The sequence below is a fragment of the Neodiprion virginianus genome, chromosome 7 (genome assembly GCF_021901495.1).
Source record: "Neodiprion virginianus isolate iyNeoVirg1 chromosome 7, iyNeoVirg1.1, whole genome shotgun sequence".
Lineage (NCBI taxonomy): Eukaryota > Metazoa > Arthropoda > Insecta > Hymenoptera > Diprionidae > Neodiprion > Neodiprion virginianus.
Window position 1 is genome coordinate 3,373,559 of NC_060883.1, and position 27,439 is coordinate 3,400,997.

General features: G+C 40.9%; 1 protein-coding gene and 1 long non-coding RNA gene across 2 annotated transcripts in view; one reads left to right on the forward strand and one right to left on the reverse strand.

Annotated features, from left to right (window-relative positions):
- The window catches only part of LOC124308858 (uncharacterized), a 70,464-nt gene extending 45,727 nt beyond the window's left edge, over positions 1–24,737 (reverse strand). Inside the window, exons 1-2 of the long non-coding RNA XR_006909128.1 lie at positions 24,547–24,737; positions 10,763–10,948 (exon numbers count right to left, since the gene is read on the reverse strand). This is a non-coding gene — a long non-coding RNA (uncharacterized LOC124308858). The remainder of the gene's footprint in view (positions 1–10,762; positions 10,949–24,546) is intronic.
- On the forward strand, positions 23,754–25,921 carry LOC124308857 (CCA tRNA nucleotidyltransferase 1, mitochondrial). Its single transcript, XM_046772010.1, has 2 exons — positions 23,754–23,926; positions 24,561–25,921. The coding sequence occupies exons 1-2, from the start codon at positions 23,855–23,857 to the stop codon at positions 25,893–25,895; spliced, it is 1,407 nt and encodes a 468-aa protein (XP_046627966.1). The 5' UTR covers positions 23,754–23,854; the 3' UTR covers positions 25,896–25,921.
- Positions 25,922–27,439: the final 1,518 nt, after the last annotated feature.

Genomic DNA, 27,439 nt, shown 5'->3' on the forward strand with positions numbered 1-27,439 from the left:
GTTCAACGAAACAATGAGAGGCACAAACATCGGCTTCCAATTTGGGAAAATAGAATAGAATAGAATGGAATGGAATGAAATTGAACTATTTTTATTAAACTAGGTCAGTGAACGCAAAGGTATAAACAATGAGACTGAGCAACAGAGAAAATCCAACTCAAAAGTTACCTTAAATCCAGGTCCAAAATTACGAATAAGTGGGTTGAATCGATACCCATGCACAGTAAGAGCGGGTAGTAAGAATTAAGAGTTTGCTGGTAGGTGGTGATGGAACACAGATCCACGATTAAACTAACGTAGAACTAATGCCATTATCGAGACCAATACCGATCCGGGAGAGAGAGGGTGAGAGAGAGAGAGAGAGAGAGAGAGAGAGAGAGAGAGAGAGAGAGAGAGAGAGAGAGAGAGAGAGAGAGAGAGAGAGAGAGAGAGAGAGAGAGAGAGAGAGAGAGAGAGAGAGAGAGGTGGAAGGTGGCAAAGTGGAAGAGGAATTGAACCTTCCGCCAAGAGACTCCTGATCGGCTGGGCGGCAAACGGCAGCAAAGATCTTGTCAGTGAGTTTGGTAATCGCCTCCTAATCGTGACAAATGAGGGTACGAGAGTTATTATCCTCGTCTCTCTCAATGGTGTTTGGTATGAATGGTCTGCCAGGTGGGGCGTGCCGACCCCATGCTGGGAGCGAACAATTGCATAACACGGAAGTCACGCGGTGGGGAAACCCGAAAACGATCCATGGGATAGATCCCACCTCAAAGGACTTTCTTCCCTTCTTTCTTCCTCGGAAAATCCTTCGATCACACGATTATACGTTCGATTTGCGGTGTGAGATAAATGTGGCAATTGTACCGGGTCATTATGCGAGGAGTATAATGGTTTTTGCCCGAATATGTATGGGAGAGATCACACCGTCAGTTGGAGAGAGTGACAAGTGAACGTGCCTTCGGAAGGTGCTGGCGGAGACTGGTGTTTAGCCAAGATATTTGGCTTCGCAAATATTTGGAGATTGTCTACAACCCTTACCGCTTCATATATACTATACCTACTCTATCAACTCTTGTTATACACCTAATTAATAGTGCGCTTTATATACACATCGGGCTTCGCCAGCACACCCTTGCTACCACCACTTAAAGATCCTTCGACGGATGATGCCTGGGGTCGCCTATCTTTGTCTAGGGGAAATATCGCTTCGGGTTAAATTCGATTCAGTCAATTATGCCCGTCACTTCAATTGCCGAAAACAATTTTCCAAACGGTTCAAATATTTGACCAAGAACCGTTAAGCAACTGACATATTTTTTTCTATTCATTACTATAAAAAAAAAAAAAGTTTTCTCAGTCACGATCGTGTTTTCAGACCATTTCGTTCGAGCGTTGAAACCACTGCTGATAGAAAGGTGTTGGATGTAGCTACAAGTTTCACTGGGTACAAGGAAGATTGTATAATTTTGGACGATGATAGCAAAACATCTTGAGAAGGTACTCCTCAAAGTAACTCGAATGTTGACAAGGTTCGTCTGTTACGTGCTCACAAGGTCCATTGAGACGTCATTCAGACCTTTTTAAACACCCGTCGACACTGCGCGGGTGAACGTTACATCTCGTTGGGATTATACATTCGTCGGAAACTATTCCTGAACTATGAATCGTGCGGTACTTATTTCTTCTTTTACACCCGTTCACACCTGTACGCCGGTTGACTTGAGACGAGATTAACGTCTGACGATGAGTGAAAAGTTTGAAACTAATGTCGTGCGAAAAGCGGGGATTGCAAGGATGGTCAATTTTGGAAAGTAAGTGATCCCGTTGCTTGGGTCTGCAGGTCGAAATGGCGCATCTGATTGATCAGAATCTATTATATTTGTTATTATTTTGGGTAATGATTGAAGGAAGTTTATAGTATGAGAGATTATAAATATTTTTGCAATTGAAATACAATAGAGGTAAACGAGGCGATTGTTTTGCTTCCGAATCGCATCGACGACAATTATCATTCACCGCGTGTGAGGCAAAAATGTGAACTTGGAAACCTGACTAGGTTTAGGATTGATAGAACGACCGTATAGTAACACTGAAAAACTTATCTCAAACGAAAATCTAGCTTGTCGTGAAAATTCTTGTGTAAAGTATCGTTCCCGAGATACGAAGTTGATCGAGTCATAGCTGCCAATACGGCACCGTTCCAACTTCTTCAAGATGAAACGAAGTATACTTAACAAAGTTGGATTATTCCTTAACGGGTCGAGGTATAACAAGGGTGTATAAAATCCCTGGGAAACTTCTCGGTGTGCAGCAAAGTCGGTATAACGGAGAATTGGAAGCGGGAGTGGAAGTACGGGCTGCTTAAGGTGTACACAGAGCATAGCTGCCATCATGCTCTGATCAAACAGCGAGAAAGCACCGCTCATAAAATATCTATAAAGAACTCGTTCCGAGCTGGCCACGCGCTCGCTCACGCAGCCCTGACGTCGATGCATACGTCGCTCAGCGTCGAGCATTGTGTGCGTATGGTACGTGTGTTTCGGACTTGGCCAGAGCGGCGACGACCACCACCGTCACGTTATAATGCTGCATAATGGTTATCGATGTATTTAGGGAAGGCTGGTTGCCCGGCCTGGATCGCAGGATGGGGCGAAGCGGGGGCTTGGCGGTTCGTTGGTAACGAGTATTTGCTGCCTGGCTCGATGCATAGTTAATGATTCGTCAACTGAACCCGGTACTAGACTATGCCGAACCTGACTGAGCCATATATATTATAACTCGTAACCTAACGGGTCTCTTCCCTCAATCACGTCCATCGATCAAACGCACCAATACTGAGCTCATCATCATCGTCCTCAACAACTTCCTGGTCTGCTCAAATCCTGGTTTCTTCTCATGCACAGCGGTGAGCTCGCTATTGGTATCCTTAAACTGGATCTGGTACTGGACTATGTCAAACCTGAATGGACCGTAAAGATCATAAGTTGTGACCTAACGGATGCCCTCCCTCAATCAAACGCACCAATAGTGAGCTCATCATCATCCTTTTCATCAACTTCCTGGTTTGTTCTCATGCACAGTGGTGAGTTCGCTATTGGTACCCTTCAACTGGATCTGGTACTAGACTATGTCGAACCTGACTGAACTGTAAAGATCATAAGTTGTGACACAACGAGTGCCGTCACTCAATCACGTCCATCGATTAAACGCACCAATAGTGAGCTCATCGTCATCGTCATCCTCATCGAGTTCATGGTCCTGTTGAACTCCTGGTTTCTTTTGATGCCACGGACAGTGGAGAGTCTACTATGTGACCCTTGAACCTCGAACCAACCGCAGGACCCCGAATGGGTTGTGGTTTTTTCGGGGTGTCCTGCACCAGCGGCCTTCTCAACCCCTGGTCAAACGAGCTGTAATCAACGATTACCGCAGACACGCAACGGCGATGTGTGATCCCGCCTCGAGAGCGAGGATCTAGATAGCGTTGCTCGAGCGGCGTTGATGATTTCGGAACGGTTTTAGCCGGATGAAAGAGTAGCGGGGTATATAAATAAAAAGCGAATAAACAGCGCGGGGATATTCACTGAATGAAAACAGCAGTCCTGGTCTCTGGCAAACAAACGGTGGATAGGTGCGCACGAGTAAAATGAGGTTTGAACGACATTGGTTGGTAAATGAACACACCGAGAGCGTCGCTTTGCTGGTGAACCGTGAACCAGCGCCTCATCTAGCTAATTATTGGCACCAATTTGGTAGCTAAAAACACAATCAAACCCTTGTGAAAAGCCCGTTAAAAACAAGAGTTAATTCCGCTTTCCAATACCCGAGGATCGGCTTCCTCGATTTATCCGCCATAGACTGACGATGATTGCAAACTCTTCTACCGCCGTTCGTTCGAGGTAATGAAACTTTTTGTACCAGCACCGTTGAAACGTCACAATTTTATTGCAAGCACATTTCAACGCGATGAAACTGTTCAACAACTGACGGTATACTAATTTTGAATCTAGTTTAGGATCGTGACATGCCGTTTAGCTGCTTTTAGCGTTTCTTTCGCAAACAGCTGTTCACAAAGTCACAATTTTTATTCATCGATAGGGTGTTGGCTCTCTAATTGTGAATACTGATGGAGGAGGTTCTACAGGGCAAATTTTTACGGAATATGTTCTACAGACGCGTTTCTACGGAAAGAAATTTGAGATTCACATCAGAAATAATCCTGCATAAGGACAAGTTTTTGAAGAGTTGACAAGCCAAAACCATCTTCGTTTAAATTCTCTTGTTAATTCGTATGGTTTTCGGGATACCTGAAGCTTCGACGGTCATTTTATTTTTCAGGCTTTGCGACTCTACTTTATCCGCGTCCGTTAAGTGTACCAGTTATAGATCCTGTCACAATTATTGATCAATTTTTGGTTGTATCTGTTCGATCCTTAGTTCTAGAATTACAAAAAAAAAAATTTGTAGTGTTTAACCCTCTAGCAGTTGGTTTTAGTAATCGAGAAATTCACAATTTGTGTCGTCAATTTTGGACAATAATATCATCAATAATAAAGAGTCTAAACGTGTCAATAACTGGTACCCTTACCTTGGAAGGTTGCAAGTAGGAATGGCGTAGTAAATGCGTGTGGCAATGGAGGCTCAGAGCGCCGGGGCGGTTCGCCGGGTAACATCGACCCAACAACTATAGGTGCCGGGGCTTTGGGAAGGTCCTAGTCGTCTACCTACCGACCTAGGTGTGTGGAAGCGGATCGAGTAAGAGGATCGCGATAACCTGAAGTTGGAGCGTTTCATAATTTTTTCGTGTTAATATTTGCCCCTCGTCGGCGGTATGTTTCGGGGCGGATTTCCTGTAGGTCCCTCGCGAAGCCGGTTCTCATGGCCGGAAATTGCAGGACAACGAGCAGAAGGGGTGTAAAATGGCGGGTCGGAGGTCCGCGGAGAAACGAAACGGGGGACGAAGAAGCTTCTCCGGATCGTGGAAAGGGGGCGCATGGTGGATATTTGAGAGAAGTTGCGAGAATATAATGGGCAAACACTTTCGGGCCAGGGCGTTCCTAATTCCAGGAGATTTTCTGTAATTTTCCGAGCGCTTTCCAGCGCTTTATATTATACGCCCCCCAACCCTGGACCGCGAGGGTGGTTCCGGGGGCGGAGGGACCTTCGACGTCAGTGAACATCTCCCGGAATCGCTGCCTGCCTGCCTGCCTGCCTGCCTTCCTTCCTTCCTTTCCCTTTCGCTTTCGAGTTTTCAACCCTTCCAGCACTCCGGCTGGTATAATATTCAATTACATAGCTGCAAGTAAAGTCAAACAAGCCCTGAGGAAGGCAGGCAGGCAGCTGTGGGGTGGTTGGTGGGGAAACGAAGGGTGAGGGAAGGGGAAGGGATGGGAAGGGACGGGATCAGGCAGCAACAGGAACGCCGAGGGATGCGGAAGGGGGATGAACCGGGAATGGCGCCGGATACCGACGGTCCCGATGCGCCCTGGAACGCGGCGGGACGACGCCGGGACGCCGGGACGCCGCGGCGACTGTTTGCTGAGACGCGAGCCATGATAATGAACAAGAGTGGTAATCTCCTGCTCCGCGGAAAGGCCTTTCGTATATACCGGCGAGATTTCCACCCTGAACCGTACTTTCGGAGCTAAAAATCTTTCCCTTACTTTCCACGAATGTATGTTAACTAGGCTACATTTTATTTTCTTCAATGCTGATTTTTTTTTATATTTTTTAGAAAAAAATAAACAGAAAAAAACACATTCTTCTCAGAGATGATATGTATGCGTTTTCTTGGCTCGGGGATGTTTCATTTTTGATACTAACCCTTTGAGTCACAATGAGAGAAATTTTTAATTCCGGTTACCGCTCAGTCCTCAACTATTTTCATTTTTTATCAGAATCGAAAAATATAGTTCTAGGTAGAAAATGAAAATTAGTTTTCTAGCTGTTACCGGAAACTCTAGTATCCGTTACTATTCTTTCTTATTACGATCACTGTTGCCATATTTTCTTGCAACTGTTGCGAAAATTTAATGCTTGTGCAAGAATTTTCACCATCTTTTTCAATCAGTCTGTGTCTAACAATAACGATTTACGTTATATCGCAATAATTACTATCGAGTATTGGAAATCAAAAAACCACAAAGAAACATGTTCTTAAAGTTCTTTAAATATCAAAAAAAGGATATACAATAAGCGGTAAGAGAACTTGCGACTATAACTCAAAGGGTTAAAGCTGTCAATTTCAAGTCCCATTAGAAATTCTGAAGAAAACTCATTGATTTTTCAAACGGAATTGGATACTGAAACGTCTTGTTTGGTCGGTTGAAAATTTTCGGTAAAGTTACCCATTCACTTGAAAATCGGAGTAAATTAATGAAACCCTTTTGCTGCTGTTCCAACTCTGTTTAATTATGGCCAATTATAACTCAAAATTCCACTTATAATATCTGTAATATTATGTTAATTAAAAAGATGGAGCAGAGTTTATAGAGACCCGAAACTCGTTTCCGGAACCTGATCAAGTCCTCGAACATTCCATTTTCGAGGAAACCATATTTATACCTAACGAAGACCCTAGATTTTGTGAAACTCTTGACTACGGGATTAAATTCACCAATTTTTGCACGTGAAGTTGAAAATACGAATCGTGAAACTCTAAAAATATTTATTCGGAATGAGAAGCTGCTTCACAATCACTGAAACATTTAGTAATTAAACAAAGTATGCTCAATTGCAAATGGTTGATTAATTTTTGTTTTCTTTTTTATTTCGTCTTCGGTTTTCTTGGACTCAAAAATCCCCAGTATGAAAAAAATCCCCAGACTACGTTACATAACCTCAATCTTGAAACCCGTGTGCGGGAATGCAAATTACGCGGTGCATTTTGGAGAAGACGGAGCGGAAATTTCGGCCGAATGAAGGTTCGTGTATTCGACGGTTGTTGCGGATTCAGGGTATATATTTGCGGAAGAAACCGTAGGAGATAAGGACGGTTAGCTTGGCGCGTGTTGCTCGACGTGACGTTGCGCGTATCCCGTAGGAATATTTCCTCCCCCATTTCCTCGTCGGCACCCCTTCTATTTCCGCCCTCTTTCTACCTCCGCTTTTCGTTTTCCTCCGGCTCTTGTCTTTGAACTCGCGACTCGGCTTTCCATCCGAAAGCTTCGCGCTACTCGCTACAAAGCTCGGTCTCTCTCTCTCTCTCTCTGCCTCTCCTTCTCTTTCTCTTCGAGACCCGAGCTTGCGAGTATTCGAAGACCGAAGCTACGGGGGTTGGGGTAAAAGTTTATTAATTAGCCGGAATTAAGCTCATCCAAGTATTCTGCAAGATTGAAATATTTATAGACCTTACTTTGAGAACTACTAAGTATATAATATGTATATACCTGATTCTCGACGACAAATATTTGGAGGATGTTGGGGAATTTTTTTTTTTTTTTTTATTTCTGTTTTTTTTTTCATATCGTTCTTACTGATTATTATAAGACAGATATTTTTTTAATCAAATCGCAATGTCCCGTTACTTATTTCTTTACTTTTTTTCCTATTCAACAAGCGATATTTTTATTATCTTTGCGGAATTAATTATCCCGATTAATAAACGTTTCTCAATCAGGGTACGATATTTCTCTTATTTATCTCACGGCATATTATATTGCAATGTAGAATATTAATTAATTTCACCTTAAAAAGCGTCTCTGCAGTAAAACGTGTATTAAACTGAAGATCATTGAAGAACGTAATTTCTACCTCACGATTTTTCAACTCCAGGAAATTCCTGTAATATTGCGATAAAAAAATGTGGGTGGGTTTTAAATCCCGGTAATTAACACGGCAATTTAAATAAAACTCATCAATCTTTTTCTTTTTCATTTTGAATATGAGATACAAGTTGCGTAAGATAGTTGACTCCTTGAAGGAAAAGAAGCCGGAAAAACAGTTTTCTCGCAATATTAAATGAAAAAGTTTTGAGATAAAAGTAAGAAAAAAAATAAAAAATTGTCTGGAAAAACAAAACGTTTAAAAATTTTTTTTATTATTTACTTCGAAAGAGTAAAGAGGAGGAAAAAGTACACGTTTGTCGGTAAAACGTTGAAAATCGATTAATTTCCGGTAGAACCGGAAGTTCAAATTAAACGAGACATGGGAAGTTTTCATGCCCATTATTTGATTGTGAAATCCTGTGAGTTTCAAATTTTTTATCCAGCCTTTTTTAGACCGAAAGTTTTCTAGAAACTTGTTTTCTGGATTCAAAATCTTCGAAAAGGCACTGAGCAAGATTTCATTTGTTACAGTAAGCAGAAAAATTCAGTAAAACAGGTATCGTTAAAAAAAGTGTTTGAATATTGTTGGAATTACGCCTAACCATTTTGCGCTATTGTCGATCCTTTTTTGGTTATTGCAACGCAAAATCAGTTTGCGAGGTTTACTCTACTTTTTCAGTCAAACAAGGCTTTAACGTCAATTTATTCTTGCGCGAGCATTAAATTTTCGCAACGGTTGCAAGAAAATGTAGCAACAGTGATCGTAATGAGAAAGAATAGTAACGGATACTAGACTTTCCGGTAACAGCTAGAAACTAATTTTCATTTTCCACCTAGAATTATATTTTTCAATTGTGATTTTGAAGTAATTTTTGTGAAAAAGTGATTTTGGATCGAAATCTTTTCCTTTTATTGTCTTACACCACCAGAAGTAATGAAAAATAAGAATTCTCTAGGATCTTCAGGACACTCACGATAATCTAATAAGGTGATATTGAGGCGATCGAGTTCCGCATTATCCATTCACCAAGGTCCGGCTAAATCCCCGGACGGTTCGATTGTTCGGTCTATTACTCTCCCCATTCATATTTAATTTGGCGTGGCTGTCAGCCGGACATCAAAAGATAGTTACTGCTTGTGGGGAATCCCATGGGGTGAAACGTGCATGGTTTATTGCTCGCGTACCTGCAGCATGCGTGCGCCCGAGGCAGGGGCGATATTTCACGTTCATCATCCTCACTAATTCACCTAACCGCCGAATCATCCTCGTTCGTTACGCTCCGTTAAAAAAAAAACTATACAGTTGACGTTTTAATTGAGCAGTTCCCTCGTGGCCTCCCTGCCTGCACTCAAGGCGCATCGTCCTGTCAAATTAGATTATGTAGAATTCAATTTTTGTAATCCTGGTTCTGTTCGTACCTGAGGCGGAACCGTCAAATCATTAGAATATTAGTGAAAGGCAGTCGACGGCCAGGGTGGGGTACAAAAATGCGAATGAGGAAAAATTTGACCGGAGAAAATCCAGATAGTCTAATTACTGGCAGTTAAAAACGTGGAAAATTTGGCTTGTAGAAGAATGAAAAAATTTCAGAACCCAAACATGCGTGAATAAATTTATACCGAAATTTTCTTTCGAGAATGGGAAATATTGCGAAGAGGAACAATATTGAATTGCGAAAATAGCGAACAGTCAAAAAGTCCACTTTTCAAATGTCAGACTCTTGCCGAAGTATATATCGGCCCATATCAATTTTTAATTTCGGAACTCTCATTTTTCTGTATATTCACATTCTGTGCTTTGTTCGTCGCAATGCCGACCGTTCTGAAAATACTTTTCCGAATAAAAGAGGGTTTGGTTAAATGAATTTTCTAAAAAACAGTTATTCTACTTGGTAATTTGTCGAAAATCCGAATTTCGGTACGCTGATCAATCGTTATTTTAAGATTCGTGTCTATTAATTTCGAATTTTCATCCTGAAACGGACCGCGTGCCAATTGACGTGAGATGTTTGCAGACGGCGGTAGTTAAACATGTGTGCTAACTAACACGTAGTCTGTATAAGCGGTGCTAATCCAAAGTATCTTTGCGATTTCGTAGCGCGGTCTTCTTTGCATCGCCGTTCACAAAGTTCCGATGCGTTTTATCGCGCTGTAAATTTCTTCCACTTCTGTTTATTAGTTCGGTCAAAACAGTTCTGAATTAAAAATATTCGGTATATGGCTGCATTTTTGTATATCGGGGTTTTCGACTCGCAGAAACTCAAATCTGAAGTGATTATCGAGCTGCATAGCCAGCGTTTCGAGAAATCAGGACAGTTTGACGTTTTTTGCGTTTTTTACAAAAACTGATATCCATAGATCAAAAATGACTCGACCATCGTGAAGAGCGGAAAATTCTACATCGAATTATTTTCACGTGTGTCGGAAACGGAGCCGGATTAACAAATTATTAAAAAAAAAAATTCTACTTATCGACGGAATCTAGGAAAATTTTTATGAAATAATATGTTTTTGGCTAACTTGTTAATCCGACTCCGTTTCCGACATATGAGGACATAATTCGATGTAGAATTTTCCGCTCTACACGATGGTCGAGTCAATTTTCATCCATCGATATCAGTTTTTAAGAAAAACGTAAAAATCGACAAATTTTCCTGTTTTCTCGAAACTGCGATTATGCAGCTCTAAAATGACTCAGATTTGATTTCCAGAGTGTCGAAAGACTCGTCTACACAAAAATGCAGCCAAATCCCGAATATTGTCAGTTCATATCTACTTTTCCCGGACTATTCTTCTTTTCTATTTTTATTTTCATTCAGAACGTAGTTTTTTGGGGCTACGCTTGCAGATACACAACATACAGATACAGACTGTTCCGAGGTTTGTTCAGAGACAATATAAGCAACAGGTAATTCACAGAGGCACCGCAAACCGATGATTCTACTCTTCCATACACATATACAGATGTATAGATATATAGGTATATAAATATATATATATGTATACACACTTACCCCACTGTTTGCTTCTGTCTTTCGTTGTAATAATCGCCACTTTGTTTGCCGCCCGACGAAAATTACACCCCAATAAAATATAAACGTAATATCGGACCCTGCTGCTGCGTCTCTAATCCTCCACGATTATCCGCCTCCCTTCATCCCGGGCGGCATCTTCTTTCACTATTTTACCGTCGTAGTAATCTGAAATTCGTTTACAAGTAGTTATGCGTAAGCTCTTTGATCGGAAAATTTACAATACAATTTTTCAATTACTTGTTAGTATTTTTTCAGCAATTTTTATATCTGCGGTTTACGTTTAAGGTCTTTATTAATTTTTTCTTTCATCAAATTTTTTCCACAAAATTTTCAGAAATTTATTTCAATACCGGCATCTTATCGGTATTTGTATGTAGATTTTTTTTTTTTTTTTAAAGAAATTGTTCAAATTTTTAATTTTCTAAGAACTGTTGCACTTTTTATTCGACTCAACATTTGTTTTTCCATTCCCTTAGGAATCGTTCATTCATTTCAAAATTCTGCCGAGCGTTTCACCGAATTCATCTCACTTTGTAATAAATTCTTTCAAATCAACAAGAATCAAAGATTCCACGAACGGTTGATCTTAAAAAATTGTTCATTAGACTCGGTTTTCGTTTATCAAAAAATTTCAAGTAACCAATTAATATCGAATTTTATTTCCCATCGTCTATCATCATTATTATTCGATCACAAAAATTTACTTCCCATAGAAACTTTTCATAACAAGTAATTTCTCCTTCAATGAACATAAAAAAAAATCTTTCGATGACGAATAAAGTTTTTTTTTAACTCGTACGTTGTCAAAAAAAAAAAAAAAAATGCAACAGTCTGTTGCGAATTCGAGATATTTTTAATTTACAAAAGCGACGATTGTATTTCAAGGTATTTCATTTTTTATTCCCTCTTGAATTTCGCTGTCGGATTTTTTCCTCCCATAATTTTCACCTCGTTCCCACAAAAATCTATACATAAATGTAACTATTTCCGCGATAACGAGTACAGAGAAATGTTGCACTCAGTGTTTCCAACCGGCACGCGTTATGCGTAATAACGATTCTTCGCCACGCGTCAGCCGAGCCTTGATATAGAGGAGATAATAAGGGCAGCCAGGCAGGTTCGCGATCATTTAACCCTTGTCTAACTCCGCCCTGTTTGCGCGTCAGGGTTGAAAACCGGTCACGTGAACGGAAGTTCACCTCATCCGGACACTTCGAGGGCGCATCAAAGGTACGATTATCGAGAAACGAACGTACATTCGTACATGCGGAGAGTGTGAGAAAAATGACAAGTAATTATTATCCAATGCGACTATCATATCGCCGCGGAATCGTGAGACTCTCAATTTTTACCAACACCCTACATTCGAATAAACGCAGAGGCGACACGACTTTAACTATGACGCAACAAATACTTCCGGTAAGTATTCTGGTTTCTGTTTTTATTTTTAGTTTCAGTATCCAGAATTATCAATTAAAACTCATAGAGGGAATTATTTGTGCGACAATTGTCAAATAATAATAATTTACTTCCAAGTGAGAAAAGCAGAATTAGTAAGGAATTAGAATTATGGATAAATTCAATTTTAAAGACGTGGAAGAATTTTTGGTGGAGTTTCAAGTTTAGGATGAATTTCCAATCTTTTGTTAGACCGGAAATTTTGAAGGCGGAGAGAAAAAAAAATTCTTAAAATTCCCCGAGTAAAAATGTTTCTACGGGTTTAAATTATGGAATTGAAAAATTGGTTCAATTCATTTTCTTATAAGCTTGAGTACGATTTTATGTATCGGCGAGTTTTTTGTAAATCGATTAAAAATATACTATACTGTAAAAAGTTTTCTACCCTCGGACGAAAAAAACTTGAGACGAGTCGAGTTTATGTCACAATCTCTCTTATTTGCTATTCTTGTGCAATTTTAAACTGTTTTCATGTAATTTTCAAACAATTTCAAGCGCTTTTGGTAACATTTGAATAAATTTTTCAACTGATAGCGTTGAATATTTTTTGACAGCCGTATTATTTCAATCGAAGCGATATCAGTTTGTTTTTAGAAAACGGAAAACACGTCAAATTTTACAGTTTTCTCGAAACATCGGCTATGCAGCTTAAAAGTTACTCATATTTCAGTTTCCGAGGGTCGAGGAAAACTCCTCTACAGAAAAATGCGCAGCCATATCCCCAATATTTTTAATTCAGATCTATTCCTACCGGCCTACAAACAGCCATTGATCCGTAGCCTGAGGGAATTAATAGCTGTAAAACTGAGCGTACAAATGATCGTTGCGCCGATCAGGAATGCAGTGTGCATTCAGGTACATGCTTCAGGCAGTCAGGTATGTATGCGGAAGGATTTGTAGGTGTGTACATTGAACCTACGTGTAGTTAGGTGGATAGGTGGGTACGAAACGAGTAGGTAGGTAGGTATGTACCTATATCGGCGTGATTCGGCGTAGATGCATATAACGTATGTCCGCTCAAATATTGTCTCATTAAATATTTGATCTCGTTTTTATTCCATTTATTAAAAAGCCACCGTTAGGACATCGCTGCAACGTAGAGCTATCCGATTCATACCAATTCCGTGCGACGGAATGCATGTGGATATAGAATACATAGGTATACTTATTTAACTATGCACTTTTCCTCCACCGTGTCGGTCACTTGTCGATGACTTCACGTCGGTTCATTTGCCTCGTTGAAAGCTTCTACGGATTCTGAAAAACCACGATAAAAAAAAAAAGAAAAAAACGACTCGTAGACGCCTTGGCGATTTTTCGTATTCCTAAGCCGCCTTTCGCTTCTCTATTTTTTCATTAAAGTCGAATAAAAATACGCCAAGTAAAAGTCGTTACAGGACTTGTGAAATGATGAGAACTTCTACCGATGAGTTATCAATCATTCGTAAATCATAAGACGACTGAAAGTCACTCGAATCTTTTGTTAAATTTTTTAAACCCCCGTTTATTGATCATCAATACATTGAATAGTCAGCGATATAAATTAGCAGACGTCTATTGATAAAATGTTACGGTGATTCGAAAAACTTTTTCAAAGTTAAAATAATAACGCGTATGATAAATCAATTTTTGTTTACACTGCTGTCGATCTGTTGATAAAAAAAAAAAAAAAAAACCCCGATCAATTGTGAGACTGTGAACTGATTGAAATTTAAATTATCATCCAATGTTTTATTCGCAATTGAAGAATGAATGAACATCTTGAAGATACTTTCAATTCCAAAAAGATTGCTCCAATTCCAAAAAAGACACGTACGAAACTATCTCACAGAATTTTTATACAACGCATGTTTACAAATCCGTTTGTTTCCCATCAGCTGAGTCATTTAATTAATTATTCGTTAACTGTATTAAATCTTGTGATTAATGAAAAAGAATTTTATCAAAGCTCAAAGAAGAAGAAAAAAAAAAGGGACTAACACAAGTGTCTAGTATAAAAATGTTTTTTTCAAAAATACTCATCCATTTGCACAGGATAAAAATGGAGCGTCCATTTATCGTTGGATCGAAACGAAAAAAAAAGGGTTTCTTTGTCTTTTAGTTTCGACATCCGTACGCTTCATCTTCCGCATTTTTTGATTTATTTCCTTTTTTTTGCCGACCGTTGTTTGCACGGAAGGTTCGGTAAGCTGCGGCTCCATTTGTATAATTAAAAGTTTCATTAGTCGAGCGATGTGTATAATAACAATAATTAGTAATATTATTGTTATTTTTATTATTATTATGATAAAAACAACGACAACGGGTTTCAACGTATTAACCAACAATCCGTTACACCGTCCAGGTATCGGATCGCGTAGGGTGGTCAGAATCAGTCGATATATCCGCGGCATAGGGGCTGAGGGTGAATCGGGGGTGGCAGATATCCGAGGTGAATCCGGCGCCGTTATATATGGGAGGGTGGAGGGAATCGGGATCGGGATCGGCGGGTGTTGGGGGCGGAGGGATGGTAAGGTGCAAACATTTGCCTGCCGCCCGGTAAATTAAAAGCACACAGAGAGAAGAGAGAATAGGAGAGAGAGAGAGAAAGAGAGAGAGAGAGATAGAGAGAGATTCACTGTCCTATGGTGTGTATAGCCAGAAACTAACTTTACCAACCATCCCGGATTTCCCCGATCCCCCGCACCCATATGTAGAAGTATAATGATAATAATCACGGACCGGAAACGGCCCGTCGCGGAAACAGAAAACGGCAGATCCGGTTGCTTTAATCGATATTGAATAATATTGCGAAATGTCTGTAGGTATAACATGGAAATACCGGAATTTCTCTTGTTTTTACTGAAATCTGGATGATTTTGCGAAAATTTTGATTTCCAACCTTTCGTTACTGATGAAACAAAGGCTGGACATTGAAAATACAATTATTGAGTGTTGTGCACTGAATAAAGTGTCGTGATTTGATTTTTACGACATTTTTGGCAAGTCTTAATCTTCAAAATATGTATACTTTTTTGAACGGACAATATTCGGTTAGGTTTTTTATTAAAATATAACGTTTCAGGAACAGACTTTCATAGTTTTTTTTGTTCTTTTTCGACATTAATTTTGACGGGGGGGGGGGGGGGGGGGGGGGGGGGGGGGGGGGGGAGGGCACGTTTTCGTCGTAAATGACGCGATTTTTTCGTTACCTTAACTTTGCCGATGTTTTACAATATAACGACAATCAATTTTGGCTAGGAAAACTGAGAGAGAACTTCTTCTGCAACCTTAAACAGTGCATAAATTTTTTTTTTCCACATTTTTAGAACTCATTGTTAAAGCAGGACATTAATTGTTTGGAGAACGGGATGAATTTCACCTTGTATAACCGTTAGGCGATTCTACCGAAGTTTGATCAATTAGGGTTAAGATCTTAACGTTTCCAATCACCTGCGAGACGATCAGTCGAAAGAATGACAAACACCCCAAGAGTACGTCTCGTGACACGAGTCGCGACAACCCTTTTAAAAAAGGGAGAAAGGAAAAATTAGTTCGCATGTTAAAACACCTTGAGGTTGATTTATCGAAATCTCTGAAACAAGCATTCATACACGAAGCGAGACGAGAGGTGTTCGTATAATAATTTTTAATGCACCACGACGAGAAGGAGGATGAGGATAACGGGTCGGAAAGTCCGGGGCTGCAGGGTGGCTGGTGTATGACGTCGCAAATATTTGCAGTCAACATGGAACGCGAGAGAGGGAGAGAGAGAGAAGAAGATAGCGAAAGAACGCGAATCACAAGCCACCGCATACGACATGCATAGTCAAGGGAATGCTCTTCGTGGTGACTGGAAATAGAGCCGGTAGCGAGGCGACTATCCATCCAGTACCGCATAAAAGAACTGAGAATGCCCGAAACATTCTGGAGGTGATTTTAATGTCCTTGGACGAGGGCCAGACCGCTGGATTCAAGGTCAGCGACAGTGGCTAGCCGAGGTGTTCTTATAACTTAGTTCAAGAGAGTCGCCAACCCTCGTAGCTGAAACTCTCTTCATCCCTTCCACAAACATTCGTTCCGTTTATTGCAATGACAATATTATTCGGTCAGTCGGGAGTGGAATATAAGCAGTGCTCAATAATCCATTTTAAAAATGGTTTCCAGGAGTTTGGTCTCCGCAGTTCAATCGTCAAAATATCACCACATTGAGTTATCCATACCTGAATACTTCATTTTTTCAAACCCTTTCGTAAATCGATGTGGAATGACGAAGAACTCTCGGTTCTCTGACCCGATCCGTCCTTTCTCCTCGTTCAGTTCTTCCTCCGTCTCATCTTGTAGGGTACCGAGCCTGGAGCGTTGTTGCTCACCTCGTAGTGCAGTGTTGCACACGGTAGCCCCCGAATTAATTATCACGTAATTAAGAGCCCTGACTGAACCATAAAAGAGGCACATGAGGTCCGCAGGCTCCCACGACTCTTGTACCGTCTTGGGCTTGGGCACGATCTATGCTGCAGTTCACGTTGGTTCACACATCCGCCTCCGTGTCAGCTGTAACTCACCGAAGGGCGATGATGGATTTGAAGAGCGAGGGAGACGGACGAACCGCGGAACAACCGGTGCAATTCTATTTGCAAAAACAAAGTTTACACCGGACAAATAGATGAGGATCCGCCAACACCGTTCGGTATCATCGCCGTTGAGTGGCCAGTCAGAACGAAAAAGCGCAATCCGAACTTTGCTCTCACCTTTTTTTGGTCAACTGTTTCCCCCTTCTGAATCTCCACGCTTATGAAGTTTATCCATTTTCTTTCTTATATACTTACGTTACATCCTGACACATGTAGGTACCTACTGTTCCCATCAGTGTTCACAAAACGAACTATGTGTGTGGAAAGTAGTGTTCATGTAGCAGATCTTAATGGGCAAAGTTAAGAAATGTAACCTACACGGTATTCGGGCGATTCGCAATAATCGTCATGTAACTCCACGAATCATTATGATACAACTAAAATAAATTTCCCATTAGTTACAGTAACTGAACTAGTTCTAACCACGTTGGAATGGTGTCCAGTGGTCCTGGAAACATCCTTGAATTTATCACGTGTCCTGGAAATATTCTATTTCTAAATTTTACGAAGCATTGGTTCTAAGAAAAAAAACTGTGATACACAGATTGAGTAGAATATATTTTTCGCGGTCACGTTTTGTTAGAAGAAAGAACTTTGTACACCATAATCATCATTTTGGTGTATTTTTTATTGTTCCTGAATATCCTTGAAATTTCCTGGAAATATCCTTGAATCTGTTACGGATTTTTTCACTGGACACCATGGTTGGTCTCGGTTAGTTGGAAAGGCCGATCCGGGACAGGAGTGTGACTCAAAATCACTTCAGCTTCATCTTCATAATAGAACAAAGCTTTCCCTGCTCTCGGATGTGTACAGTATACACAGAATACACATTATACAGATGCTGCATCCGTTGAACGTCTGCGGAGTAGGTGCTTATAATAAATGCTGCATCGTGGAGGAGAAACGAATGGTAACGCAACGTCGTAGGTGTCGAGCCTGGGCTTCGAAAATGGAATAAAGCGTGGTCTATGGCCGGGCCTCGGGTAGGTGTATACTAATTGAAGGGCCGGTTGTGGCCGTTTGGCGCTGGTCCCAGTCCGAGCCTTCGGGACCGAGTCCCTCCGTCCCGGTCCTCGTGCGGCTTACGGTAGCTGCGGATACCGGGTGATTAGCACCTCCCCGGGTCGTAGGATGCAAACGGACGATGAACAGCCTCGCGGAGAGAGTCGAGGACCCACGGACCACACACGATGACCAGAACTACGATCCCGTCTTTCCCAAACAATTCCTCGAAACGCTAACTTGAAACAGGGAATTATCGTTATTCTGTGCCCATGCGAAACCTTCGACTGCTGGACACACGATGTTGGAGTTTGCACAGGATTCATTCCCGCGGAACTGTTACAACAGTGTGGTTACAGTCCCTATCCGGAAGTAGTGCTGCAACTGGGCGAAACAATCCTGAAATGTTCCTCAGGGTGAGTTTAGTCAGGAAAATCTACCGACCCTGATTGTGGAATCGATATTCATAAACCAAATTTGAATTCCATGTTGTATCTATTTTCTCTTCCCTTGAGTTGTTGGGATTGTGTGATCTAAATCTCTTAACTCTCAATGTCGTCATGACCAGGTTGTATAGAAAATTCAGTACTATATGGAAACGATACCTAATTCTGATCGAGAAGATCGATATTCCACTGAAGGAATTGCAGAAGCAAAGTTGAACTCTTCTGACTAGAAATTGAAACCACAGTGTCAACTTTTAAGTTAACCAGATCGTAGCCTGACGCATTAGAATGAAGAATCCATAATAAATACGAACATTTTATTGCTCTTGGATCCCTGAGAGATTCCGTGCGGGTGATCGAATGTCTGAATTGACTCGGCGATCGGGTCGTCTCGTCCTGATAGAGACTGGCCAGGACACTGGAGTCTGGAGGGTCGGTGTACCGCGGCCAGATACAGCTCGGCGAAGTGCACGTCACAGTGTCATTCCAGGTCCCTGTGGTTCCGTGGTCCGTTCTGATGGAGTGCCACGGATGGTGGCGGCCGGTTGGTACGTGCGAAGAGCACTTGAGAGTGGAGTTGAGTGGATCCGAGGACCGGACCGCGGTGTGCGAGACGAAGCATCTCGACATGGGTGGTCCATTCTTCTCCGCGGTTCTTATTTCTGTCTTAGGAACGCGTCTCGGCTTCGCCTTCCAAAAGGCGAACCGTCGATGTCTTGTCCAAGCAGCGCCGAATCCGGAGACGTAACCAAAATCCAGGCGGGACGATGAAAACGTGGATGCGAATCCTTCCGCAAGTTTCCAAACTACGCAACGTGGTGCAAAGGACACAGACCGGAAAGCTTCACCCCGACGAGTACGATCACGATACGACCGCGTACGAGATGAAAAGAATGGAGGATGAATTGGATGAAGTTTATTGAAAAATTTCTTTTTCACTCGCTTGCTGCAGAGGAATTATACGAGTAGGCGAGACAATGCTCAGGAATGACTTTCGTTTCACTCGGTTCTTCGTTTGGATCCAGTCTGTATAACCGGTTGAGTATTAAGCGTGCCACTTGGCCGATCCGACTGTCAGTTATTTTCGAGTATAATCAGACGGTGGTGCAACTTCTCAGATGATGGTGAAATTATCCCTCGCGGATTTTCACTACTCGACGTACGAATGATTCGCGAAACCATGAAGTCTGCACTGGGTATGCAATGACTACAAGCTCTCTTATCGAACCACGCTAAAAGGTTGGGAAATTTTTTAGCAATAACGTAGCTGAGCTGATTTGTCAACCACGTCGTTTCGGCGACCCGACCGGGTGCTTCAAGAGTCTAGACCACTTAGGAGGGTCCGGAGCAAGGGCGTAACTCAGCATCGACGGAACCTTGGACAGCAATCATGGCCAGGCTTTATGGGTCTTCGGATTCCAGGCCGCGTTGAGAGCGTAATGCGTTGCCAAAGAGACGCGCAAACACCTTTCGCAATTCGAGCTGCTGGCGCGTTTATAAATTCGAGATATGGCGTGCCGGTATTGCGTATTCATAATATCTTCACCGTCCGTGAGATGTGATAAGAGTTACATGGAGGTAGATACGCAGGAAAAGAGAGGAGCTCGAGACGTCGGTGCTTTTTTTTTTTTTTTTTTTTTGCAGCACCTGGGTTACGACAGATGGACAGACTGACTCACGTACTCTCTTCACTCCTGCTCAAGACTCTTCACGACACTTTCGCACTGATCGCAGTCCTTGCCATTACCCCGATAGATACTCTCGTATCATCCTTCGGGCTGTTAATTTGCATCAGGATCATCACGGAATGAATATTAACAATTGTGAAATAATTTGGAAAGGATGAAACAGCACTGGGTGATTCGAGTTGAAGGAACATTGCGGACATTTTTGAGAACGGAATTTCGACAGTAATAATCCGCGATTTCGACGTGGAGCGAAGTCTCGAATTCCAAATTTGGAATCTACGAAACGGAGAGACTAGCGGAAGTTTTTTGTTTTTTTTTTTACCACTCTAGCCTCGCGACCTCAACTCAGTTTTTTGTACTGTTCAATGCCACTAGACTCTCAGTGGAAGTAAACAGGCGTAAAAAATCAATCAGCATAAATTCTTCAAGCACCCAGGGGTCAACGTGCGGACTGAAATCAAGAGCGAGGATCACCATATTCGTTGCGTCGAAACTTTGGGTACCGTATAATATAATATATAACCAAAATCATTCGGGGTGCATGGCCAGAGATTGCCGAGGGTAGACCATAAAATACGTATTATCGGTCCCGGGGCAGCGCTGTGACGCCAGGGTGGATATACTTGGAATATAAAACATATGAGGCTCCCTGAGAATCTCGTACGAGAATGTAGCGTCACGCTCAGAAGTCAGTGATAACAGTAGCTCTCATCCTCGGCCTCACCAACACCATTCAAAGCCCGTAACTTAACCTAGAAATTTTTCTGCGGAAGTAATTAGAGATTACTGTTTATGTCAAGGGGATTTTCCCCAGTCAGGATTTTGCAAAAAGCGATTTATGTTTAAATTTCATTTTCGCAATTTATGTACGACTCAGAAAATTTCATGTCGGTCCAACAAACATTCTTCCCAGAGCGTTTGAAAGTGATTTTGAAACTTTGAACGCGTTTTTCTAAAATCCATGTTTGCAAAGTCGGTGAGAAAGATTTCTCGGAAACGGTTCAAACGATCGGTCTCAAAATTTTTACACAAGCTTTATGAATATATTTCTCAGTCCTTGATCGAAGATTTTTTCTCACCGATAAATATTTTCCACTTTATAGACAAATTGAGGCGAAATTTTTTTTTTGTGAAGCCACCGTTTTGTTACTTGTTAATATTCTGTTTACTCCTTAGATCATAGACCAGACAACACCTTGTATTAACTAAATCTTTTTTGTATTTCCATTTCCGATGATTCAGTCCGGAAATATCTGGCTCGCCACAAGACGCTGTTTTTAGAAATACTTTGGAAGATCGACTATAGCAACTTTAAGAATCATTATTTTTACAAATAAAAAATATCAGAATAAATTTCAATCTTACCTCAAGATGTATATAAATTTTCATATTGTTTTCGCCGTCATGACATGTTATAATCACTAAATGATTTAAACTCATTCACTCTAACCGTGCCATTCTGTGTTGTTAAATGATAGACAAATTACCTCCATAAAGTATCTATTAAAAACCATATCAAGATTCCAAATTTTCAGTTGCGAAAATCACTGATCTATCCTCCGGAATTCACTTTATATATCTACTTCATTTTTTACATACATCTTCCATTTCTGGTGAATGACGTATCCTGAGAAAGGTTCAAATCTGATTTTAGCAGCTGTTTGGCCGGCGTTTAAACGCAATTTTTATCGCGTCCTGGTCGAGAACTGTTTTCAGCAATATGGCCGATCCATCATGGCGCTTTCCCGCGGATGACTCGAGACACCCTGGTGGATTCTGCACCTCGCGGACGTTGTAAGGGGTGGTCGCCCCGTCTGCAGGGTGGGTGCCTGCTATTCTCAGATAAGGATGGACCCTATATCCTACGTTTGCCTGCTCCATGTTGTGTACTCGGTCCGGTTTCCCTTACATACTTTGTCCTCACTGTACTCTGCACGTCGCGCGTCCCAGCAAAAGATGAGAACAACCCTCGGGTACGATCAAAACATATTTTTTTTTTTTTTAAGTTTTCTTTTGAAACCTTAACGTTTCATCAAAAATCTTATTCCATGTAATTCTTTTCTGGCAATTCTATGGTTTTAACAGATTTGTAAAGAAATATTTTGTAAGTCGTACCAAAAATTTGGAATTGTTTATTTAAAATGGTAGAGAACAACGAGGAGAAGAATATTCACAGGAATTGAATCACAGTATAGCCGAAAATGGTTGGAAACTGTTTGAAAATCGTTGAAAATCATTGATAATGAAAAAATGTGCAACAAAACGATTGTTGAAAATAGTTTCAAAAATATCGAAAGTGATCGATAATAGAGAAAAAACTAGAAGCATGTCTACGGTTCTACCAAAGTCGAAAAAAACAATGACGAATTGTTTGATAATCGCCAAAAAAGCAACACAATGCAAAACTTCACGGTCATTAGCAAAAATTGAATTATTAAAGTGACCTAAAATCACAAATGAATGACAAATTGGTTGAAAGTTGTTTTTTTTTCCGTAAAAATTGTTCATTTTTTAACTAATTGAGAATATTTATGAAATTTATATAGATTGTTGAGTAAAAAATTAGGTCCATTCGCGAATACGAGACTACGAAAAATGACGGATTGAAATTTGTTCGAATGCGGGTTTTGTTCGAATCTTTCGTTACGTGTAACCCTTAGCTAGCTGGTGCGAACGGTAGAACGCGACACACCACTGAATAATAAAGATCCCTATCAGCGAGTGCCATCCCACAGAGGTCGACCGCAAGGAATAATGCCTATTTAATTATTATCTAACCGCTGAGAGATACGGCATGAATTTATAATTGCATAATGATTTATTTAGGGTCAAGCCACCCACCAAACCTATCTACCCCCGTGTCTGCTTATACCCACAAAATAACCTCTCTAACGCCACATCGCATCGCCACGATCCGTATACATGCACTGAGAAAAATTTCATTTGTTACAGTAACTAGAAAAATTCAGTAAAACAGGTATCGTTAAAAAAAACTGTTAGAATATTGTTGGGATTACGAAAAACGAGGTACGCCTAACCATTTTGCGCTATTGCCGATCCTTTTTTGGTAATTGCAACGCAAAATCAGTTTGCGAGGTTTACTCTACTTTTTTAGTTAAACAAGGCTTTAACGTCAATTTATTCTTACACAAGCAATAAATTTTCGCAACAGTTGCAAGAAAATCTAGTAACAGTGATCGTAATGAGAAAGAATAGTAACGGATACTAGACTTTCTGGTAACAACTAGAAAACTAATATCCATTTTCCACCTAGAATTATATTTTGCGATTTTGGAAAAAAGGAAAATAGTTAAGAACTGAGCGGTATCCGGAACTAAACATCTATCTCAGTGTAGAGTTAAATAAAAATGAAAGTTTACGGTGATAGCAAAAAACAATTTTGAATTAAGCATTACGCGCTAGATTTTCCCGACTTTGCCTTTGGCGATTTTTGGCATAAAATCAGCCAACTTGATCTTATTGGAGTTTGCTTAAAGATGACCAGAAATTTTGGAGAATTAAAAAATGACGTACAATACAGAGGTTAGGGGAAGTTTATTTTTTTTTACGGTCTGTTACATGAGAAAGGTGAGGTAAAAAGTGATCCTAAATACGTTACGTAATTTAAGTACAGCCTTTAGCAATAAGTTAAGAATGCTGTGTTACCGACGCGGCACGCGTTCGAATCGTTCGAAATATGAAAACGTACGCATGGCGCCATCTCCTGTCAACTTTGCAGAATCTCGTGTTTCTCGCTCGACGCTTCGGGCTTCGGTAACTTGACAAATCCCAGAGATTTTACACAAGTTTTCTGAAGAACGTAACGCGAAACAATGGAAGTTGGTTGAATTCTATTCAACCATGATAATCACTTGTTCGTTTGTAAAATACATAAAATATCTCAAACATTCTTCACGTCGCGTCCCGACTCGCGTAAGTTTTATATCATATTTACTAGTCGGTATGCGGCATGACAAGTTTTAGGTTAGAATAAGCTCTGTTGTTACTTTAGATTTACTGTCGTAAGGTGTTAACCGCAAGCTATAACCTAAAAGCTAAGCTAACCCAATCACTGTCAAAAACAATTAACTCATCTTTAATTAAATCACAGTAAATAAATATTATCCTTCCAACCGTCGTCCGCTAGTTGTTTTTTTCGTTTCCAACCTAACCTAATATTACATCCAGATCTTAGACTCACAAATATCATTATTATATGCTTTTGAAATTCTATTCTTGTGTTTAGTTCGTGGATTTGAATTTTTCTGTATTTTACTAAATTTTTCTTCAATGTATCAGTTATTAGAAATTCGATTTTTACCTAATTTTATCTTTCATGCAGTGCCATCAGAACACCAAAGCGTATTTCGTTATTCGTTTTTCGCCAAAGAAAAAAAGAAAAAAAAAACCACTTAGAAATTTAAAAATTCTGGCGCGGTTTCGAATGAGAATGATTCCTGACCATAACAGTAATGACATAATCGATTTGGCGGTCTTTTTTACACCTAACCTAACTTTCGATCTCTAAACAAGAAGGCCAGCAATAAATTTACCTCAATGATTTCAGGGGGCGACGAGTTACTCGGCGGAGCGTTGGAAGGCGTCAAAAATGGAAGGAGAACAGGCCCCAGCATCGCGGGATGACCCGGTAATAATGAAGCTCGATACGCCTGAATTTCGAACGATATTCACGCCGGAATTGAAGACACTAGCGGGTCTCTTCGAGAAGTATAACTACGAGATCCGAATAGCGGGAGGAGCGGTGCGGGACATCCTGATGGGTATCCGACCTAAGGACTTGGACTTTGCGACGACGGCTACGCCAAACGAGATGAAGGATATGTTCACAAAGGAGGAGATCCGTATGATAAACATGAAGGGCGAGCAACACGGTACGATAACATCGCGTATAAACGACGCTGAGAACTTCGAGATAACAACCCTGAGAATCGACGTAGCGACGGACGGGCGTTACGCCAAGGTTGAATTCACGAAGGATTGGAAGCTCGACGCGAATCGTCGGGACCTAACGATAAACTCGATGTTTCTCGGGCTGGACGGAACGGTCTACGACTACTTCTTCGGCTACGAGGATCTAAAAAAGCGGCGAATCGCCTTCGTCGGTAATGCAGAGACCAGGATCCAAGAGGACTACCTTAGGATCCTGAGGTACTTCCGATTCTACGGTCGCATCGCCGAAAATCCTGACGTTCATGACGCCGCCACCCTCGAGGCCATTCGCAGGAATGTTCAGGGTCTCGATCGCGTCGCTGGTGAACGGATTTGGACCGAGTGGCACAAGATAATGACAGGAAGGTTCCCCGTTGAGCTAACCACGAAGATGATCGAGTGCGAGCTTTCCAGGCACATCGGTCTCCCCGAAAAGCCCGACGTTGAGGCCTTCCTCGAGGTCCACAAACGCGCCGAAGAAAACGGCGTTCGTCTTAGAGCCATCAGCCTCATATCGGCGCTCCTGAAGGATCAGGAGGAGGTTATGTTGCTCCATGGTAGACTGAAGCTATCCGCCTTCGACAGAGACCTCGCTCTGTTTCTGGTTCAGCACCGCGTCGTTACACCGTCTGAAAAACCGCTTAAAATTTATCAGAAGCTGGTTATCATGCCGAAGGGGAAGAACCAAGGTATCAAAGAGTTCGTTTGCGAGCTTTTTAGATACAGAGGTGATCTCGAGCTTCTTCGAGTGTTCGCTGATTGGCAACCACCCCGATTCCCCGTCGGAGGCGATCAGCTCAGGCAGCATGTCAAGGGTGGGAAACTCATGGGGTTGGTCATCACTAGGCTCAAGGAGAGGTGGATTGATTCCGACTTTCAACTGGATCGCGAGGAGCTTCTCAAACTTGTACCAAATATTGTTGAGGAGATTAATGATAATATTCAGAAATAAATACTTCGTAGATTGTTTGTGTATAATCGAGAGTTTGTGTTCCAGTCTTTCCCTTCCACTTTGCAATTAATTCTCACAGTTTCATCTTACTGTTTCAATAGCTAATTGACGCAAAATGATAATAAATTTGTCCCAAAGATTCGAAAGATTAACAAGAGATTCAGTACCTTTCGAGTACAATAAAAAAATTAGTGGTCTTTTATAGTACTGATAACCACGCGAAATTCTTCACAAGTTCTTGAAAATGTTATAGAGATCTGAGAAATTGTTAAAAAATTGTACCAATCGATGCAAAGTATTTTGAATGTAATGCCTTTTAAGATATTGTGAAATACGAATATTGAAATTATCCATAATAATTATTTATAAGATACTGTAATTAAAATCGTGCATCCACTTGACGTCGAAAAGCTAATTTTCATCTTTACCGACCGAATGACGCATCGCGCCTTTTACCCCAGTAATTCTGCGAAATTCAACTCGGGGTATCAACCCTCTGTAGCAATCGCACCCTAACTTATCATGTTCAGGGTACTGGAACACCAGGTATAAAATCCTCGAGGCGCCATCTTTGAAGCGATGTACTGAAGCCTCATTTTTTATCACACAAGACTTGATCTGTCCGGTAAACTTCTTTACCGACTAGAAACTTGGCAAGTTTATAAAAATTCTCGGTTTAAATAAACGTCCACTAGAATTTTTCACATCGAATTTTAAATCGACTCTAGTAATCATTCTCTATAAGTTTACAGAATTTTTTACAGAGTGCAGTTTTGATTCATTTTTCAAAGGTGAATCGAATCGTAGCAGTAATATGTTGGCACAGGTCACCAGAAGATATTATTTCCAATTTGCCATAAAATAATGAGCTTCGTATATAAAAAAATTTCATATATTTTCTGAATAAAGAATAAAAGAAGAGGTAAAGGGAATTCGAATAAAGAAGCGAATTGGCTTCATTTCCGTTTTTATCAATACCACTGCGAGGTCTGAAAACCGGATATACATATTCCGAATCAAAACGGCAAATGTCTTCAATGACCAGACCAAAACGACGTCTGTTATTGGATCTACAGTCGAATTTCGGAAATTAGATTTTGCCCGCTATTCGATGCTTTGATCGCCGTTCCTCCCTTCTCCTCCAACCTTTTCGGCCCATATTCTTCTTTCTTATTTCACCTAGTGGACAGAGCAAGATGACTTCTTTGACGAGCTTTCATCGACTGGCCTTTCTTCCTACGGACATGAAATAAAACCTCCCGAGCCAAAAAGGGAGATTATAATTTTATTTGTATGAATAAAATACGAAGTACGGATGCTGAACCGATGAAGAGGCGAAGGAAATTGAGTACAAAGAATAAGAAGGAATTATACTTCAAAGGCATCGTTCGCTCCGAAATTTGGTAACATTGTAGGTATATTCGTTTCAAATCTCACGATTCATTTGAAAGGTCGAGAATATTATACTTTTCACGGTGGGGAAAATTTCTGCCGTCTTGAAATTCTTTCCGATTTTCATTGACTGTGTCTCTTTCCACTTATGC